General features: G+C 45.8%; 1 protein-coding gene across 10 annotated transcripts in view; it reads left to right on the top strand.

The window, feature by feature from the left end:
• The window catches only part of LOC148138007 (uncharacterized), a 50,092-nt gene extending 34,850 nt beyond the window's left edge, over nucleotides 1–15,242 (top strand). For 2 of the 10 annotated variants that reach the window (XR_015754083.1, XM_087981980.1), the window contains one exon: nucleotides 15,094–15,242. Coding sequence is in view for 2 of the 10 variants with exons in the window: in XM_087981980.1 (XP_087838106.1) it covers nucleotides 15,094–15,192 (99 nt within the window). In the remaining 8 variants the exon portion in view is untranslated. Of the gene's footprint in view, nucleotides 1–8,163; nucleotides 8,984–15,093 lie in introns of those variants that run through there. The other 8 variants (XR_015754086.1, XR_015754085.1, XR_015754080.1 and 5 more) reach the window with 6 other exon arrangements.
• Nucleotides 15,243–20,564: the final 5,322 nt, after the last annotated feature.

Genomic DNA, 20,564 nt, shown 5'->3' with positions numbered 1-20,564 from the left:
CAAGTTGGCGTCCTGACTCCCCAGTGTAGAGGAGACCACATTGAGAGCAAAGGACATAATAGTTGAGGTGTTTGGGTGGGCAGGGAAATCTCTGCTGGATGTGGGAGGATCCTTTGGTGCCTTGGATGGAGGTGAGGGGGAGGTGTGGGCACAGGTTTTACACGTCTTGCAGTGGCAATCGAAGGTGCTGGGAGTGGAGGATGGGTTGGTGGGGAGCATGGACCTAATCAGGAAGTCACAGAGGGAATGGTCTCTGTGGAATGCTGAAAGGGGAGGGGAGGGAAACATATCTCTGATGGTGGGGTCTGATTGTAGGTGGTGGAAATGGCAGAGGATGATGTGTTGTATCTGGGTGGAAGGTGAGGAGTGGGGGGATCCCATCCTTGTTGGGGTTGGAAGGGTGGGGTTCAAGGGCAGTGGTGTGGGAAGTGGAGGAGATTCACGGGAGGGGAAATTGCAGTCCTTGAAATAGGAGACCATATAGTATGCTCTGGAGTGTTCTGCCAGCTTGTATCAAGCTTCACTGGAACACCGCAGTAAGCATGAGACAGAGATGTTGGACAGGGAACAGTCTTGTGTGTTAAAGTGACAGGCAACTTGAAGCTCCGGGACCTTTTTGCAGCCACAATGTAACTCATCAGTCACCATTTCCACCACCGCCACTCAGATGCTACCAGGTTCCTATCTCCTCCACTAACAGCTTTCCACCCTCCCACCAGATCGTTATTCACTCCTTTGTCTTTCCAATTGTTCCTATCTCTCTTTGCGCTCTGTCCCCACCTATTATTTCCTCTTTAACCCCTATCTCCGATCGTCTAAAGATGGGCAGGTTTAGTGAATTGGCCCAGCTAAATTTCCCGTAGTGTTCAGGGATGTGCATTAGTCCGGGGAAATAGAGAGTAATAGGGAGGGGTATGGGTCTGGGTGGGATGAACTTCGGAGGGTGGGTGTGGAATTGTTGGGCTGAAGAGCCCGTTTCCACGCTGTAGGGATTCTACTTTTCCCAGCTGTCACTGGTTCCGAGGAAGGGTCACGGAACCCGTGATGACCGTTGGTGTGTGCAGGAGCCGGAAAGGAGACAGTGGCAGCAGAAACCGGATGAAATGTATCAGTGTGGACTGGGAGGGTTTAGTTGCACTCTGTGCAGGTCGTTAATCTGAATTAGAAAATCTTGGTCCCATGTTTGCAGCAAAGGGGAAAACAGCTGTGGGCCTCAGGCAGTGAGAGGACCTGGGTTATGGCCGCCATCTATATTTGGGGCAAGGTACAGCAAGGCGCATGCACGTATCCTCTTTTAGGGGGGCGATTTGAAGATGAGCGTTTACATATCAAACACATACCAAGAGAAGTATTCGCCTTCACTATTCATCTTGCACTGACTGTGAGCTTTGTTTTGCGAATTCATATTAATTGAGAATAATTGAGACTGGGATCTCAAAAACAAGTTTCTACAGTCAGCGGAGTCATCAGGATCTGAATATCATTGGCATTTAACTGTGGAACGAGAAAGGTTTGTTCAGTCTGGGAAAATATCACCAATAGTTTTGTCAAGCAAAAATCAGAAAGATGTTCAAGTTCATGGTCAGATCACCCTTTGGATATGTGTTCAATTCTGGGCCCTGCAGCTGTGGAAGGAGGTATTGGCCTGAGAGAGAGCACAGATTTATCCAAATGCCAGATTTAGTCCCAGTCACCCACTTCATGATGTTAACCTGTAAACTCCCTACTTCCAATTTCCTGCAAGCTTCTCATTGAAATTCCTTGTGGACTCAAATTCCAGCACCATTTCAGGTGGAACGTTCCAGATTCTGACAACTGTCTGTTCATCCAGAAACTGCTGAAGTCCATTTTGACTCTGGGGTTACAAAGGGCTGAATTGAAAGATGAGATGCTGTTCCTGAGCTCCCATTGAGATGCATTGGAACAGTACAGGAGGCTGAGGGCAGTGTAGATGTGAGAAGGCAATGAAGATGACAAGGCTGTACTGAGAGTGCTTCTTGGCTCAATGAGAGTGTTTTGGAGTTGGATGTAAACAGAGGGAGGTGAGACTGGGCGAAGGTGAAGCTGAAACTCAGGTTTAGTTCAGGCCATTCAGTAATTCACGTGGTCCCAATGGGAACAGCCAATTTGTCAGTGATACCTGCGGAGTATTTAAGGTTTTAAAGTATGACATATCTGCTGAAGTAAAGAGTTTTTTTATTATAATGTACATGTTTGAAGTGAAGGAAGGTTGCTCACGCGTTTAAATTTTCTTAATGGGAGTAACGAGATGAATGTAGAGAGATGTTGTGATAGGAGACCTCAGACCTGTGGTGTGGTCCTCTTGTACAATGTGGGAAATAAGGGACGCTTCCAGTGTGCCTGACGGCTCTGTGTGCTGCAAGTGTGTCTATCTGCAGTTACTGGGAAACTGCTTTTCGGACCTGGAGCTGTGAGTGGACTCACTGTGGAGCAATACTGAGAATGTTATGGACAGCACGTTTAGTGAGTTAGTCACACTGCAGGTGAGGGCTACACAGGCAGAAAGGGAATGGGTGACCATCAGATCAAGTAAAAGGCTCAGGAAAGGAGTGCAGGGGTCCCCAGTGGTCATCCCCTTCTCATACAGATACTGTATCCCGCTTGGGATTCTGTAAGGGCGGGAATGGGTGGGGTGGCCTCTCGGGAAATCAGCACCAGCTAGGGTCATGCCACCACAAAGAGCTCCGCTGCACAGAGTTGGAGGAAAGAGAGGAAACGCGGCTATAGTGACAGGGGATTCAATGCTCAGGGTTAGGGCGGGCACTGCTGTGACCATAGACGTGAATCCAGGATGGTATGTTACCTCCATAAAGCTAGGATCCGCGATATCATGGAGTGGCTGCAGGACTTTCTGGAGCTGGAGATTAAACAGCCCATGGTGGTGGAACACACAGATACCAACAACATCACTAAACAGAGGGATGAGGACCTGAAAGCTAGATATAGGGAGAGCAGAGATGCATTAAAATGTAGCTCCTGAAATGTAATAAGGTCAGACTTACTCTCAGTGCCATGTGCTACTGAGAGCAGGAATAAGAGGGTAGATCAGCTGGATGTGTGGCTGGGGAAATGGTGTACCAGAGAAAGGTTTAGATTCTTCAGGCACCGGGACTGTTTCGGATTAGGTGGGACCTATACCAGCCTGACCAGTTACCCCTGGGCAGAGCTGAGACAAATCTGATGGGGGCTTTTGCAGTTCCATTGGTGAGGTTTTAACTAGTCTGGCAGGGGGTTGGGGAACTAAAGTGTTGGCTTAGATGGGTCAGATTCAGGTCAGGGAATGGGAGGTAGAATATTAGTGATGTAGTCAGCAGCTCAGAAAGCCAAAGAGAAGGAGGATTAAACGAGGATTGAGTCCCTCTTCAGCCATCAGTCCTGCCATCTCAGAAATGTGAGTCAACAAAATATGGAGCTGTATACATATCTATGACTCTATGTGCTTCAGCAAAATGGTGGAAATCTGCAATAAGAACATAAATTGCTGGACGTCCTCAGCAAGTCTGTCAGCATCTGAAATGGTGACAGATGCTGGAAACATTGCAGCCTTGAAGAAGTGTTAAGATGATCACACCAAGCACTACAATATCGGTTACACACTGAGTGCCAGAACGTGGGACTAGAATAAATAGGCGCTTGATGACCAGCATGAATACGATGGGGCTGGAAAGTTGATGTTTTGGGTCAGGACTATTCATCCGGACTGACAAACTGTCCTGACCAAAACATCAACTTTCCTGCTCCTCTGATGCTGCCTGACCTGCTGCATTTCCCCAGATCAACATTGTATAAACTCTGACTTCCAGCATCTGCAGCCCTCCACATCCCAGGACTCAGACTGGTGACCCTCCTTTACTCTCTCTCAATAACCAGGATAGGTCTCCTTGGGAAAGGGGAACAAAGGTACACGGAGTACTCCAGGTGTGGTCTCACCAAGGCCCTTCCAGAAAGGAATCCCTGCTCCGGTACTCGAATCCTCTCACTAGGAAGGTCACACATCATTTACATTCAGCAGTGCTTCCCACAAGAGGGAATCTTAGAGAAACACGGAATAAAATGGGGTCAGAGTCTCTGGTATAAAACTGTTGAACTCAATGGCCCCATCTTCTCCATATTGGTCATCAAGCACACGTGCCTGGTGTGATCATCTAAACACTTCTTCAAGGCTGCAATGTTTCCTACATCTGTCACCATTTCAGATGCTGCCAGACCTGCTGAGGATCTCCAGCACTTTCTGTTTTCTCCGTTGTAGAGTACTGAAAGGGGGGATTTGCAGTTGAGAAATTCAAATTGAATTTCATGTTCAGTTTTGATAGTTACTGGATCCGTGCCGATCTGGATATCATTGGCCTTTTCATCTGGAACGAAAGGTGTGCATTCTGCCCGTGGACGAATATCTCAAATGTCAGTGTGACTGGAAAAGTACTGAGACAGCAAAGTCCATGTTAGTGTGATGACTGTAGAGAGAGATTTCATTGGTTTTTGAAAGTCTAAAAAATCATGGCACGTTTCCCAGGAACAGTTAAGCCACAGATTGGTTTTGTATGAGGGCAATTTACCATGAAACCAGAAAGACAAAAGGATTCCTGCATCATGGAAAAAGCTATGAAAATGGGATTGTTGTAACGGAGTGAATTATCGATCATGGATTGTAATCCATTGGCGTTGTCACGTTGGTTCCAGCACCGTGGGGAAACACTGGAAATGTGATGGATGCAGTGTAGGTTTCAGTTATTCAACTGGAAAGGTGCAGAAGAAATTTACAAGAATAATGCCAGGTCTCAGGGGTCTGAGTTATAGGGAGAGGTTGGACAAGCGAGGACTTTTTTGTTTAGAGCAGAGGAAACCGAGGGGGAATATATTAAAGAAGTGTATAAGATCATGAGAGGCATGGGTAAGGTGAATGCACTCAGTCTTTTTCCCAGGGAATAAGGACTGGAGGGTATCAGTTTAAGGTTAGAGGAGAAAGACTAAAAGGGAAGCTGAGGGGCAACTGTTCTACATAGAGGGTGGTATGTATATGGAATGAACTGCCAGTGGAAGTGGTTGAGGCGGGTCTGTTAACAACATCTAAAGGGCATTTGGACAAATACATGGATAGGAAAGTTTCAGAAGCAGATGAGCCAAGTGCAGGGAAATGGGGTTAGCGTGGATGGACATTCTGATCGGCATGGGCCAGTTTGGGCCAAAGGGCCTGTCTCTGCTGTAGGATTCTATGACTAAGTGCATTTGCTATTTCTCCCCCTAACTCTCTTGGTATCTTGGGATGTATTCTATCAGGGCAAAGTGACTTGTCTACCTTTAGCTCCATTAGCTTACCCAGCTCTAACTCTTTCATGATAACGGTTATTTATAGGTCCTCACCTTCCTCAGTCTCCTTATCAATTACTGGCATGGTCTTCGTATCCTCCACTGTGAAGTCTGACTGCTGTGTACTCATATTCCTGAACCCTGCTGGGTAGGAATAACTGGGCACAGAACTCTGAGAGGTCTTCTTTTTGAGTCTTTATTGATGAGACATGGTAGTTACGTGCAAAATGCCTTCAGACAACATCAGGTAACTCCCCGTCTGTCCAGTGTACGCCTCCCATTTTTCTACCTTTGTGGTTTGTGACTTTGAATAGAGACTGTCTCTCAGGACTATCTCCATGGCAACAGCAGTTAAAAAGTCTAGTTCAGTTCAGCACTTTGTGGTTAAACCACACACCCCTCCCCCCACGCCCCTTTGGCTCCCTCAAGTGCCTGACAGGCGCTTAAGTTTCAGTGGGGCTGTCTATCAGGATTCTGATGTGGAGGAGCCGGGGTTGGGGTGGGATGGACAAAGTTAAAAACCACACAACACCAGGTTATAGTCCAACAGGTTTATTTGGAAATACAAGTTTTTGGAGTGTGCTGTGATTTGTAACTTGATCATGATTGTCCCTATGGTAACAGTTAAGTGCTTCAACAATTACAGAGGCCATATGTTCCCCACACAATAGGTTCCCCTCCAGCAGTGTAAACTGCTATTCTGGCCCTGGAGATAGCTACTCATTACATTTTATCCCGAATCCCATCAAGCTTTCTGTTAATCTTTGAAGTTTTTCTAATCTCCTGGTTTCTCCTTGGTCTTTACCAATTTGTATGCCTTCAATTTCAATTTGACAGACTCCATTATTTCCTTAGCCACCCATGGCAGATTACTCCTTTTCCGACAGTCCTTCCTTTTCACTGATATATGTTTTTACTGAGCACTTTGAAAAATTGCTTTGATATTCCTCCACTGTCGGTCAACTGTCCCACTGTAAAGTCTTTGCTTCCAGTCTGCATTAGCCAACTCCTGCCTCATCCCATTGTCATCTCCTTTGTTTAAGCACAGGATATTGGGATTGGATTTAATCTTCCCGCTTTCCATTTGTGTTCTAAATTCAACCAGACTTCTCAAGTCTTTTATCAGATTGCGTGGGGAGGCGGTGTTTTGGGTTTCATTGTCAAAGACCTTGGCTTTGTAGTACAGTATAGGATAGACTATTCTGGACGCTGTGAATGTCCTACACAGTCTAACACCATAAATCACTGTCTCCCCTCAGTTTAAAATTGCAAAATGATTATCTCCTACTCGCTTCCTCACTATCTAAGTTTGGAACGCTAATCCACCTGAGTATCCTGCATTTTCTGAAGGTGGTGAGTTTTGGGTTCAGCTTTCCAGTTATTACTGTAAGAAGATAAGCACTGGGTACAGGAGAGTCAATGCAGCCCTTCGAACCAGCTCCACCATTTAATACGATGATGATTGAGCTCACCTCGGTCTCAGCTGGATTTTCCCACCTGCTCTCTCTCACCCTTCAACTCATTGCAAATTCAACATCTGTATCTCTTCATTAAGTTTGCTCATTGTCCTGGCATCCACTGCATTTTGAATAGGGAATTCCACAGATTCAGAACACATTGAGATAGGTACATTCTTCTTCATGAGAATAGAATAGAGTCCCTATAGTGCAGAAACAGGGTGTTCATCCATCGAGTCCACACCAACCCTATAGTGAGCATCCCATTTAGACCCATCCATTCCCTGTAACCCTGCATTTCCTGTTGTTAATTGTCTAACTGGCACATGCGTGGACAATTTAGCATGGCCAATCCAGCAAACCTGCACATCTTTGGACTGTGGAAAGAAACCGGAGCACCCAGAGGAAACCCACGTAGACAGAGGGAGAATGTGTAAACTCCACACAGTCGCCTAAGACTGGAATCAAACCCGGCTCTCTGACGCTCTGAGGCAGCAGTGCTAGCCACTGAGCCATCTCTCTTAAAATTTGCTGCCCCTTATTAACCTCCCCACCCCGCAATTGGCTGAATGTATATTCCTTACGTCAGAACTCGGGTTGTCTAAGCAGATGTCTCAGTAAAACCCAGTGACAGCCCACATGTCCTGTGTGTCTGAATGGGGATCCAACACCCTCCAGCCCACAATTTTCATTCACTTTCCAGAGGCTTCATGGGGACAACAACTCCCACAATCCCTGAGGCAGGGACCACACATGTGTAGGGAAACCCGGCACTGTACATGTACGGAATGTGGGCGTGTTTTGGAGCATTTGTTTTGGGTAACTAGCGGAAAGCATTTCACACTGACTGGCTGGAGAAGGGACGCATCTACTTATAGTATTGATCGGTTGGGGGGGGGGAGGAGGGGTCAATGTGCCATCACACCCACGTGGAACCAAGTTCCATCCCCAACTTGTTGTAATGCTGGGAATCGACCAATGGGAAACGAGGAAGGATCTGACCCATTCTCCCAGCCGGAAGGTTCCTCTTCTGTCCAGGATCTGCCACCTCCCTTTCTGTTTCCTTTTGTTTCATTCTGCTGTTACATTATTGACTTGCAGCAACTGAAGGGAAAGGAAGTGAACCCAGAAAGGGTGCAGAGTCTCACCAGGGACGGGAAGGGGTGGCATGGATCTGTTTATCAGCAACTCCATGAGAAGGGAGTTGCTGATAAACAGAAGGAGGGTGCATTTTAGGGGGTAGTGGAGTCAGAATGGTGGGAGATAGTAAGTGGGCAGGAGGGTTACAGTATTGGGCGAAGAAAGTGGAAAAAGATATTCCAGAGAAACTAGAATTGTCTGTTCTGAATTTCTAATCTGTACATATTCATTTATACAGGGTGCTAGATGGTGAGGATTTGCAGACTGAAATCTCAAAATTATGTGCAGATCGTGATTAAGTTAACCAGCGTTTGAAGAACCAAAGATAGAGACTCACTCGGCCAAAATCCTGAACACTGTCCCTCCCAGCATTGTTGGTCTCTGCACCAAATGGACTGTGAATGGTTCAAGACAGCAGCTCACTACCATCTTCTAAAGGGTAGCTAGAGATAGGGTATAAATGCTGGCTGAGCCAGTGATGCCCATATCCTGGAAATGGGTTCTCTCTCTAGTTGCTGAACCCCAGTTGATGTTCCTGCAGGATGATGAGGGACGCTGAATACATCCTCCAGGAGGCAGCACCATCACATAGCCCCTGTCTACACCCACAGAGTAACACGTCACTGAAACAAAAGGTGGTGAAGCCAAAGGAGGACTTCAATGAATTTACCTCGAAGAACTATATCTAAGGGGATTGGGACACAGCAGGAACAGGTGATGGATGGTCAGCTGGTTCCCATTGGTTGGTGGAGCAGGATTGAAAAGCCGAATAGCTGCTTCTTGCTATCTCCCAGGTATGTATATAGCCATGGAGCCCGAGTAGGAAGAAGTAGGCAGGGCAGGGATTCTCCTGGAGATTGCACCTCCACATCAGTTTTCAGTGAGGGAAGGTTTGATGGATTTTATTTAATATTTGTCTTTTACATTAAAAAAAAATAAATTTGCAAACCTTGTGTTCAAGTTTATCCCAGAATAAAAGTAAAAGAATCGAAACGATCTGAATATAACAGTTTTTAAAATTTCAAATGCCCTGTAAAACAAAATCCTGTCTATTCCCGGACACCATCACTTCCCAGTTGCTCAAACTCCAGGGAAATATTCCCTCCCTGTCTGAACCTTTGATTTGATTTAACTGCTTTTCAGTTCTCGTTCTGTGAGCTGTGAAGCGTTCTTTTTCCCCCCATTCCTCTGACCCAGAAATGTTATCTCACACAGCTGTGCAACCTTCCCACCATCAACATCATCATTTCGCCATTTTCCTTTTTGTTACCAGCAGTAAGTCACCCGTGTAACCAATTGAATATTTCCAAACAAGACCCCTTACAGGCAAAGCAAACCATTACAAGTGACAAAGTGAGAAGGGACTAAATCAAGGTAGAGTTGTAGGGAGGGGGCAGCGACAGAGATAAAGCACGTATCCTGTGCGGTGCCCACCTCTGTCTAAAGGCATTGAGAGCATTGATACACACCACATGCTCCTTCTCCAGGGACACCCTGCTGTGTAGCGTTTATCCTCAATCATAGAATAAAATCCCTACAGTGTGGAAGGAGAGCATTGGCCCATCAAATCCCACCGACCATCTGAAGAACATCCCACCCACTGCACTCCATCCCTGTAACACTGCATTTCGTATGGCTGATCCACCTAGTCTGCACATTCCTGGACACCATGGGCAATGTAGCACGACTGATCCACATAACCTGCACATCTATTGACTGTGGGAGGAAACCAGAGGACTCACACTATCATGGGGAGAATGTGGAAACTCCACACAGGCCGTTGACCAAGGCTGGTCTCTGACCTTGTACTTGGTGCTTTGAAGCAGAGATGCTTCAATCCCAATATAAATCAAACTAGATGATCCCTGCTCATTGTCACATTGCTGTTTGTGTAGCCTTGTGCTCAGAGAGACATCCTGAGGTTCAGAAAGTGGCTATATAAATTCAGTCAACTCCAGCCCAGTTAATGTGGTTAACACCAACAACAACATGAATATTCGAACAGTGTCATCGTGTACAAGGTCCGGTCCTGACTCTGATTAACAGTAACTGAAGAATCAAAGTCCTGCAGTGATGTGTGTACTCTACCCCACACGGAGCAGAGGGATGACCACTTCCCTGTGTGCACTCACTGGTCTCTCAGTCATGTTGAAGATGCAGCAAATCCCTTGTCACACAGAGGTAAACAACTCCTACCCAGTGTGAACCCTCTGGTGTATCAGCAGGAGGGATGAATCACTGATACACACTGAGCATCTGAATGGCCTTTCCCCAGAGTTGGCTCACTGGGGTCTCAGCAGATCAGAAGACTGGGTGAATCCTTTCCCACACGTGGAGCAGGTGAATGGCCTCTCCCCGGTGGGAACGCACTGATGTCTCTGCAGGAGAGAGATTTGAATGAATCCTTTCTAACACATGGAGCAGGTGAAGAGTCTAAATCCTCTGTGCCCTCTCTGGTGCCTCAGCAGATTGCAAGAGTGAGTAAATCCCTTCCTGTACATGGGGCAGGTGACCAGCCTCTTCCCAGTGTGACTGTGTCAGTGAGTGTCCCACTGGGAGGGGTAAGTGAATTCCTTCCCACAGTCCCCACGTTTACACAACCTCACCCTGGTCCCGTCATAGTGGTGTCTTCCCAGATCACATGACCAGTTAAATCCTCATCCACATGCACAACACGAATGGTTTCTCTGGGCTGGGAATACTGCTTTCCCCTTCCGTATTATGTATAATGTTCGGGACCTGCGGAATTGGGTGCGTTAAATGTGATGTTAAAGCTGAGTTTCCCATCTGTGAACTCTCTCTGTAAAACAAATTTATCTCCTTCGTAACTACAGCTCCCAACACCAACTCTCCCTTTAGTTCTCCTGAAATTCTAAATTTGGACTAATGCAATAATGTGGCTTTCTCTCACTTGTTTCTGAAAGTAAATTAGAATGATTTTGAATAACTGGACCTTACTAGCCAAACTCGTTCCTACTCTATCATATACGACTTCTAACCCATGGGAAATGTGTTACCAGCTTCGATGACCGTTATAATGCTCTGACCACTTCTATGGAGTCTGTATAAGTTGATTCTAACAATTATCAATAGATTGTATCTAAACAGGATGCCCACACAACAGTAGGCGCTCTGACACTCAATGCCCGTAAGTTAAGTTATTTTTCGGAAAGCCCCACATGTGTCTGGCAATCTGGCAATACAATTGAAGATAGTTTATACAATAACCTTACAGTCTTAGTTGCCAATTCCAATCCATGAAGCAGTCAGTAACATTCCCCAGTGAATTGAATTCTATTAGCAGCTTTGTCCTGTCAGGAGAGATTGAGGACATGAAGCTGTCTTCTCTGGAGGACTGAAATATGAAACACTTGAAATGAACAAAATTCTTCAAGAGCTCAATAGGATAGATATAGGACGATGTGCACCCTGGCTGATATGTCTTGAATGAAATAAGCACTAACTGCGGTGTCTTTACACAGCATCCCCTTTAGCTGCATAAATGTTCAAGATTTATTTGCTGCGCTAATTCCACTCTCTTATTGAATCCCATTTATAACTGCTGTAATGTTGGTTGCCGTGCAAATTGGTAACATTTGATTCAATCTATCCTGAAACCTCTCTGTATCTGTGTCTCGCTTTTGTTCACCAAGACCTTCATTCAATCTGACCTCTTTACAAACCCTGCCCTGATATTTTCTTAGAGGGCTCAGAATTAAATGTCCACAGAATTGTTACTGCACAAACGCTGATTGGCTCATCAGCTCTCCAAAGGATCACCTCACCGAATGCTATTCTTCTACCTTTACCCCATAAACTTTCCTATTCGTCCTCTTCCAATAACTGTTCTGTTCAATTCTATTCTCTTCATTATACCTGGCTCCCATTGTACTCTTTGGCAGTGCATTCCTGACCATAAACGTTCTCTGCATGAAAACACTTTGTATCGTGTTACATGTGCTTCTTTTGTCAATCCCTTGACATCGGTGCCTCCTCATTATTGATTCTTTCATGAAAGAGAGCAGTTTCTCCTGGTCTACTCTCAATAGATCCCTTTTGGAGGTATCTTTACCCAGTATCCCTCGGGATGGTGAATATCATCTCTCCGATCACAGGAGACCAGTGCGAGACCATTAAGTTGCTTTCGCTGTGGGGCTGGGTTCAGGACACCATCCAGCCTCACTGCACTCCAGCGAATATACATTGGGTTAGACCATTCACCTGCTCTGAGTGTGGGAAGCAATTCACTCAGATATCCAGCTTGATGAAACACCGGCGAGTTCACAAATAACCACAGCGATTGGATTTATTTTGTTTGTTCATGGGATCATGGCATCACTTCCTGGGGCAGCATTTGTCATCCATTCTGACTGCCCAGAAGATGGTCCAGGGTCAACCCCATGATTCAGAGTCTGGATTCACATGTAGGCTGGTAAAGGTCAGAATTAACACAGTTTCCGAGACCCAGTGACATGAAGAGGGAAAACACTCAGACACTGACCAACCCATCTGATTGTTAACTCAGACAGAAAGACAGAAAGAAAGATGCACATTTAGATAGCACCTTTGATGACCTGGGGCAATAAAACATGCTTCCATCCCAATGATTTCAACCACAAATCTCTGAAAACACAGGCACAAAGCTTCCTACTTGTACCAGGTTGTCTCTCAGCCTCCTCTTAAGTTTTAAGCTGTTTAGACTTTCCTGGTGATTATAACCTCTGTGTTCCTATAAGATTTGTGACTGAACCTTTATTTTCCTGTTCCTTGTGAGTGATGCCAGCAGCAGAAACAGTTCTTGACCTGTGCGAGTTTCGATTGGAGTATTTGTATTTAAAAATTCATTCTCACCCTCATGTACAGTGTGAAATTGCTGTAAAACAGAAGGAAAGGATTGAGTGAGCACCCACAGAAACACAAAGGCAGCGTGTGTACCTGAACTGAATGAACCTGGCATGAGGAAAACGTGACGACAATCACAACTAGTTAGAATCACAGAATCTCGTAGGTGCAGAAAGAGGTTATTCGGTCCATCAAGCCTGCAATGAACTGCTCTCCCACCCTCCCTCCATAACCTCTCATTTACCATGGCTAACCCAACCTGCTAAACCTGCACACTACAGGCCATGTTAGCACAGCCAATAGAGCAAACCTGCACATCTGTGGGAGGGTCACAGATTACATCCAAATGCTCAGAATTGTGGATGAATTCTCACGAATATTTGACTCTGATACAAATGCTCTGTTTTTAAAAATAAAATCTGGGGCAAACTGCAACCCGAAAGATTTCCAATTATCTCTGGAGGAAGAGAATTCAAAACTCGTGCCATTGACCCAGGGAACACAGTGAAGTCACAGAGGTCTGGGAACTATCAGACATTTAACAGATTGTGAGCAAGGTGGGGGTGAGACAAGGACAAACAGACAGTCTGTCACACAGGGGAAGGCAGGAGAGATTAAACAGCAGAAATGGTAGTCCCTCAAGGCCACAGGGAACAGAGTTCAGGCTGAGATTGAAGCTAGAAAACAACGTGTGCAGCTGTCAAAGAAATACATTGTAAAACAGATAATAAGAACGTAGAGGGCAGAGTTCACAGTCTGAAATTGTTGCTGTCAATGCTGTAAAGCCTGGATAGTTCTATTACAACCAACACATACAGGATGGGCCAAGTGGTCGCGATCTGTGCTGTAACTTTCTGATAAATTTATTCCGACATTTGGATATCAAGTCTGATGATGCTCATAAATTCTCAAATTCAACTTGAGTTTAATATGCTGGAGAAATGTCAAATAAATCACATTGATCCCATTCTGCAGACTTTAGTCCGCAGCCCTGCATGTTCCAGCATCTCAGTTACATCCATAACCTTTTGTCCTAATGTGATGCTGGTTACTGCCTCTGCCACCCCATCAGTGAGTTCCTGCTCCTCACCATCTCCGAGTGAAATGAAGTCTCCCCTTCTTTCTGAGAATTAGTTTCAATCTAAAACCTTCAGTTTCTGACCTCTCTGTTAATGAATAGCTCCTCCCTATCCACTCGATCTAGATTCTTCAGCATTTTATCACTTCAATTAAATCTCAGCTCATCCTCCTCAGAAATCATCCCCAGTCTATCCAACTTTTCCTCAGAGCAGAAATTTCTAATCGGAGAAACATTCTGATCAATCTCCTCTCTGGTGTGATCACATCAACCCTGGAATGTGGGGATCAGAAATGTGTGCAGTACTTTAGCTGTGGTCAAACGAGTGTTCCTGACATTTCCCGTGTCACCTCCGTGTTCTTGTGGTTGTCGCTCACACAAGACGTGTCTTGGATTTCCCACATGGAACTGGATGTGCACTCCATGAGGCTGGGATATCCTACCATGTGTTTATTTGTTAACTAATCCTAAATTAATTTCAGATTCACTGTTACAGTCACTTGAAGATTATCTTTACCTTCAGCTACATTTGGTCAATTGAACATTGATTGTAAATATATGAATATCAAAAGGACTTGAGTTTTATGATGATTAATCCAGTCTGACATTCTTGTTGGTTAATATCTTGAAGAGAACTGTTCTCAGAACTCCAGCTATGCTCTGACTTCATTGACAACAGTCCATGGCTGGACTGCAGATCTTCGATCTATTCTGTTGTTTCCCGGATTGCTTCACTCTGTCTATCACTTGCTGCTTATGCTGTTTGGAACACAAGTAGTCCTCTTTGGGAACTTCATCAGGTTGACACTTCATTTTTAGGTATTCATGCTGCTTTTACTGTAAGTTTTGTTGGAGTATAATTTTACTGCTGTTGGTGGAAGGAAAGAGCTAAAATCTTACACTGTCGGCCCCATACCCAAGAAGCTACATGCAGTATCATGAACACTGAAAGGCCAAGACATGAAATACGAGCAACTCTGTACAATGATGCAGGATCACAACTGCAGCAAGGGGAGTTTAAGATCCAACCCGACATAGGAGTATGGAACGAAGCAGCTGATCAGATTGTCTCATTCAGAGTCACAAAGAGACTCTGTGAGATTATTGTACTGTTGGGGGTGAGGATAGAGGAGGTTGGGGAGATGGAGAGCCCTTCAAAAGAAACTAATCTGCCTGAGAGTTATGGGATTGACTTGATTGCCATGCATTTAACAGAAAGCTAATTGAAACTGTTTTTATCCCCGTTAGATAACAAGGCATCAGAAACAAAGCCCAGAATACATGGTTCCGAGATGGATGTCAATAGCCCATCAACATCCAACTCTTGCAATGAATAAAGGAAAATAAAAGTCTCTACCCAGTGTGAATCTGCATGTTCAACGATGTTGTGAACATTTCCAAAACTAAGTTCTCACTCTGCAAAACTTTATGAACTGCCAAAACCATTGTTCATTACTTGGTGTGAACAAGAGAAAACAAATCCTTCAACTTGTGGTTATGAGTAAATTGACTGGTGTCTCAGCAGGATGGATGCCTGAGTGAATCCCTTCCCACCCCCCACCTCCCCTCCCACACACATACACACACACCCACACACAGAGAAGGTGAACAGCTTCTCCCCAGTCTGACTGGTTTGGCCACTTTCCAGGTGGGATGGGTAAAGAATTCCCTTCTGGCATTCCCCACATTTCCAGAGTCGGTCCCTAGTGTGGCTGCACTGGTGTTTTGCCATTTCAGTTAAATGCTGGCAGACTGTTATACACACCGTTACACCCCCCTCCCCTTCCCCACCCTCGAACCCAGTATAAAACAGTAAACATTATCTCCTGCTGTGGAGGGACAGCCTGTATTAGTCTGTGTCGGAACACTGAGCAGATTTACCTCAATGACAATTTAATCGGTGACCAGAGCAAGTTAAGTAGGTCCAAATAAAATGCATGACAGCACAGAGAGAGACCCATCAAATCCAAGCTGGCTCTGTGCAGCAGAATCTCACATTCTCATTCCCCATACGTACCCCAAACTCTGCAATTTTATTTCCCTCAGAACTGATCTAATTGTTTTTATCAATTATTCATCTTCTCCTCTGCCTGCACCACCATAATAGGCAGTATGTTCTGCACATTTCCAGCCAATACAGACAGCAGAAACAATGGCTCATCTCCCACTGTCTCAAAGTGGGGGTGGCGTTTTTGCCGGTTTGATGGTGAGTTTGGGGAAGCGCAGTGGTAGTTTGGCGCACTGATCTTTACACTGCTGAGGCTAAACGCCAGCTCACAGATACCTCCTCCTCCTTCCCCCTTGACCATGACCCCACCACTTCCCACCACCAAACCATCATCTCCTAGACCATCCATAACCTCATCACCTCAGGAGGTCTCCCATCCACCGCCTCCAACCTCATAGTCCCACAACCCCACACCGCCCGTTTCTACCTCCTGCCCAAAATCTACAAACGTGACTGCCCCGGCCGACCCATTGTCTCAGCCTGCTCCTGCCCCACTGAACTCATCTCTGCATACCTCGACACGGTCCTGTCCCCCTTAGTCCAAGAACTCCCCACTTACATTTGGGACACCACCCAAGCCCTCCACCTCCTACATGATTTTTGCTTCTCCGGCCCCCAACGCCTTATCTTCACCATGGACATCCAGTTGCTATACCCCTCCATCCCCCATCACGAAGGCCTCCAAGCCCTCCACTTCTTCCTTTCCCACCAACCCAACCAGTACCCTCCCACTAATACCCTCCTTTGACTGACTGAACTGGTCCTCACTCTTAACAACTTCTCCTTCCAATCCTCCCACTTCCTCCAAATCAAAGGAGTAGCCATGGGCACCCGCATGGACCCCAGCTATACCTGCCTCTTCATCAGATATGTGGAACAGTCCATCTTCCGCAGCTACACTGGCACCACCCCCCACCTTTTCCTCTGCTACATCGATGATTGTATTGGTGTTACCTCGTGCTCCCACGAGGAGGTTGAATGTTCATCCACTTTACTAACACCTTCCACCCCGACCTCAAATTCACCTGCACCGTCTCAGACTCCTCCCTCCGCTTCCTCGACCTCTCCATTTCTATCTTGGGCAACTGACTCAACACAGACATTTACTATAAACCGACCGACTCCCACAGCTACCTAGATTACACCCCCTCCCACCCTGTCCTCTGTAAAAACGCCATCACATATTTCCAATTCCTTCATCTCCGCTCCATCTGCTCCCAGGAGGACTAATTCGAATACCGAACAACTCAAATTGCCTCCTTCTTCAAAGACCGCAATTTCTCCTCCGACGTGGTCGATGATGCTCTCCATTGCATCTCCTCCACTTCCCACTCCTCCGCCCTTGAACCCCACACCCCTCCAATCGTCACCAGGACAGAACCCCACTGGTCCTCGCCTTCCATTCCACCAACCTCCGGATACATCGTATCATTCTTCGTCATTTCTGCCACTTCCAGACAGACCCCACCACCAGGGATATATTTCCCTCTCCAACCCTATCAGCATTCAGGAGAGACCACTCCCTCTGCGACTCCCTCGTCAGATCCACACCCCCCACCAACCCAACCTCCACTCCTGGCACCTTCCCCTGCAACCACAAGAAATGCAAAACATGCGCCCACACCTCCCCCCTCACCTCCCTCCAAGGCCCCAATGGATCCTTCTATATCTGTCGCAAATTCACCTGCACCTCCACACACATCATTTACTGTATCCGCTACAGCCGATGTGGTCTCCTCTACATTGGGGAGACAGGCCGCCTACTTGCAGATCTTCAGGGAACCCCTCTGGGACACCCACACCAACCAACCCAACCGCCCCGTGGTGGAACACTTTAACTCCCCCTCCCACTCCGCCAAGGACATGCAGCTCCTTGGCCTCCTCCATCGTCACACCCTGGCCACACGACGCCTGGAGGAAGAGCACCTCATCTTCCACCTCCAACCATGAGGGATGAATGTAGATTTCTCCAGCTTCCTCATTTCCCCTCCCTCCACTTATTCAGCTCCGCCTTCTTGACCTGCAATCTTCTTCCCGACCTCTCCGCCCCCACCCCCTCTCCGGCCTATCACCGTCACCCTCACCTCCTTCCACCTATCGTATTCCCAGCACCCCTCCCCAAATTCCCTCACCCCTACCTTTTATCTCAGCCCGCTTGGCGCACTAGTATCATTCCTTCAGAAGGGCTTATGCCCAAAACATCGATTCTCCTGCTCCTCGGATGCTGCCTGGCCTGCTGTGTTTTTCCAGCACCACATTTTTCAACTCCCGCTGTCTCAAAACCTTACATCTGATCTTAATTCTTATGCCATCACCTATCGAATACAGATATTTTTGTCTGCTGTGTCTAGGTCTGTTGTAATCTTATATGCTCTATCAAAAATATATTCTACATCTTCACTTCAAAGAAAATAGCAATTTCTTCAAATCAACCCAGTGACAGCATTTTCTTCATCAGTGAACCACTCCAGTAAGTCTGTACTCTATACTCTGAAGATCACTCATATCCTTCATTGTTGATGTCTATTTTGTTCCACAAATCCAGACGACGCAAGTTTTCTGCACAACAGCAGTAGCTTTATTATTGGACAGCCGGCGAGAGCTTCAAAGCATCTCTAAAGTAGCTGAGTGTCTACTTGCAGAGGCTGTTCTTCCTGAATCTCTGCCTTACCCACAGAGACAGTATATTTAATAGGAATTAGACAAAGGCATATCAGTCACATGGGCGATTGTCAACAGGTAGTTTAAAGTAGGTAATTATGACCTTACAAAGCTTGATGAATGGCGATGTCCTGTGATAACGTGTGATGGATTACAGAAACTGATTATCGTATTGTTCATGTTTATGTGTTGATGGGAAGAGATTAAGGCAGAAGGGTTCTTCCTTCAGTTAATGGGGGATTCACTTACCTATGCTCATATGGAGGGGAGGTAAGATAATGGACCGGGAGGCAGTTTAACAGGCTTGTGCCCAGGACTCTCAGTCTTGTCTGGCAAGGGCAAATTCGTCTGTCTGGGGTTATGGTGGAATCCACATGTCCTGAAAGAGAAGCAAATTATGGAACTGGCCCCTCTGTGGTATTTTAATTTCCTCATTCTGATCAGGAATCTGTTGACCAGAATTGGATGCAATGATTGACTGTGACCTAACTAGAGCTTTGTCAAGGGTTAGCATCTTTTCCATGTACAAAGTTAAAAATCACACAACACCAGGTTATAGTCCAACAGGTTTAATTGGAAGCAGAATAGTTTTCGGAGCGACGCTCCTTCATCAGGTGATAGTGGAGGGCTCCTGATGAAGGACCGTCACTCTGAAAGCTAGTGTGCTTCCAATTAAACATGTTGGACTATAACCTGGTGGTGTGTGATATTTAAATTTGTACATCCCAGTCCAACACAGACATCTCCAAATCACAACTTTTCCGTGAGTTTGTTATCATTCCCCGTATTAATGAAGCCGAGCATCGCATATGTTTTCCTCAAAACAATTTATGTTCTCTTTCCGTTAATGATTTGTACACTTTGTTCCCCATTCCTGCTGGCACGCTCTCTGTATCTGTGCCATTCAAATTATATATTCCCTTTCTACATTGCTTCTCTCAAAATGCATCAACTTACTGTATGTTCTAAAGAAGAAACATATTCCATTCAAAATATTCTCTCGCTCCACACATTCTACCCCCTGGAAAACAGAACAGCACAGCACAGGAATAATCGGCCCACCATGTCTGTGCAGATCATGATGCTATCCCAAACTAATTCAATCTCCCTGTATATGATCCATATCCCTGACAACCCATGCCTGCTTATGTGTCTGTCCAAATGCCTCTTGAACGTTGTGATTGTTTCTGCTTTTACCATCTCTCAGGCAAGTACATTCTAGTCACTTACCACCTTCTGCTCAAGAAACTTGCCTGACACAGCTTCCTTTAAACTTGCAAAGATGTTGTTGGAAATGCTCAGCAGGTCATGCAGCATCTGTGAAGACAACTCAGTTATTGTTTTGGTTCTGGTCACCCTTCAACAGAAACATTAACTCTGATTTCTCTTCACAGGTGCTGATAGAACTGCTGAGTTTTTTTCCAGAAACTTCTGGTTTTCTTTCTGGTTTACAGCATCTGCTGTTCTTTTGGTTTTCATTTCCTTTGAACTTCCCCCTCTCCCCTTAAATCTATGGCCTCTAGAATTTATCATTTCCACCATGGAAAAAGATTCAGATTATTCACTCTGTCTGTGCCTCTCGGATTATTCCGCAGCCACTGACTTTCCAAAGGCAGCAATTCAAGATTTTCCAATCTCTCCCAATCCAGGCAACATCCTGGTAAACCTGTTTCCACCCTCTCCAAAGCCTCCACATCCTCCTTATAACGTGGTGATCCAAACAGCACAAAATCCTCCAAAGGTGGCCTAATGACAGTTTTATATTCACTCCCCTGACAGAAGAAAGCTTTACTCCTGATGAAGGGCTCTTGCCCGAAATGTTGATTTTCCAGCTCCTCGGATGCTGCCTGAACTGCTGTGCTCTTCCAGCACCACTAATCCAGGAGAAGGCAAGCCTGCCATCCAGCTCCTTCACCACATTCAGGGAGCCGAGAACTTGCACCTGAAGATCCCTCTGTATATCAATGCTGCTCAGGGTCCTTCCGTTTAGTGTATACATTCCTCTTACAATAAGCCTCCCAAAATGTATCACCTCACACTTATCTGAATT

The sequence above is a fragment of the Chiloscyllium plagiosum genome, unplaced genomic scaffold (genome assembly GCF_037043375.1).
Source record: "Chiloscyllium plagiosum isolate Xiang-an unplaced genomic scaffold, Cpla_swu_hap1 HiC_scaffold_42, whole genome shotgun sequence".
NCBI classification, from domain to species: Eukaryota; Metazoa; Chordata; class Chondrichthyes; order Orectolobiformes; family Hemiscylliidae; genus Chiloscyllium; species Chiloscyllium plagiosum.
This window is presented reverse-complemented; position numbering and strand designations above follow the sequence as displayed.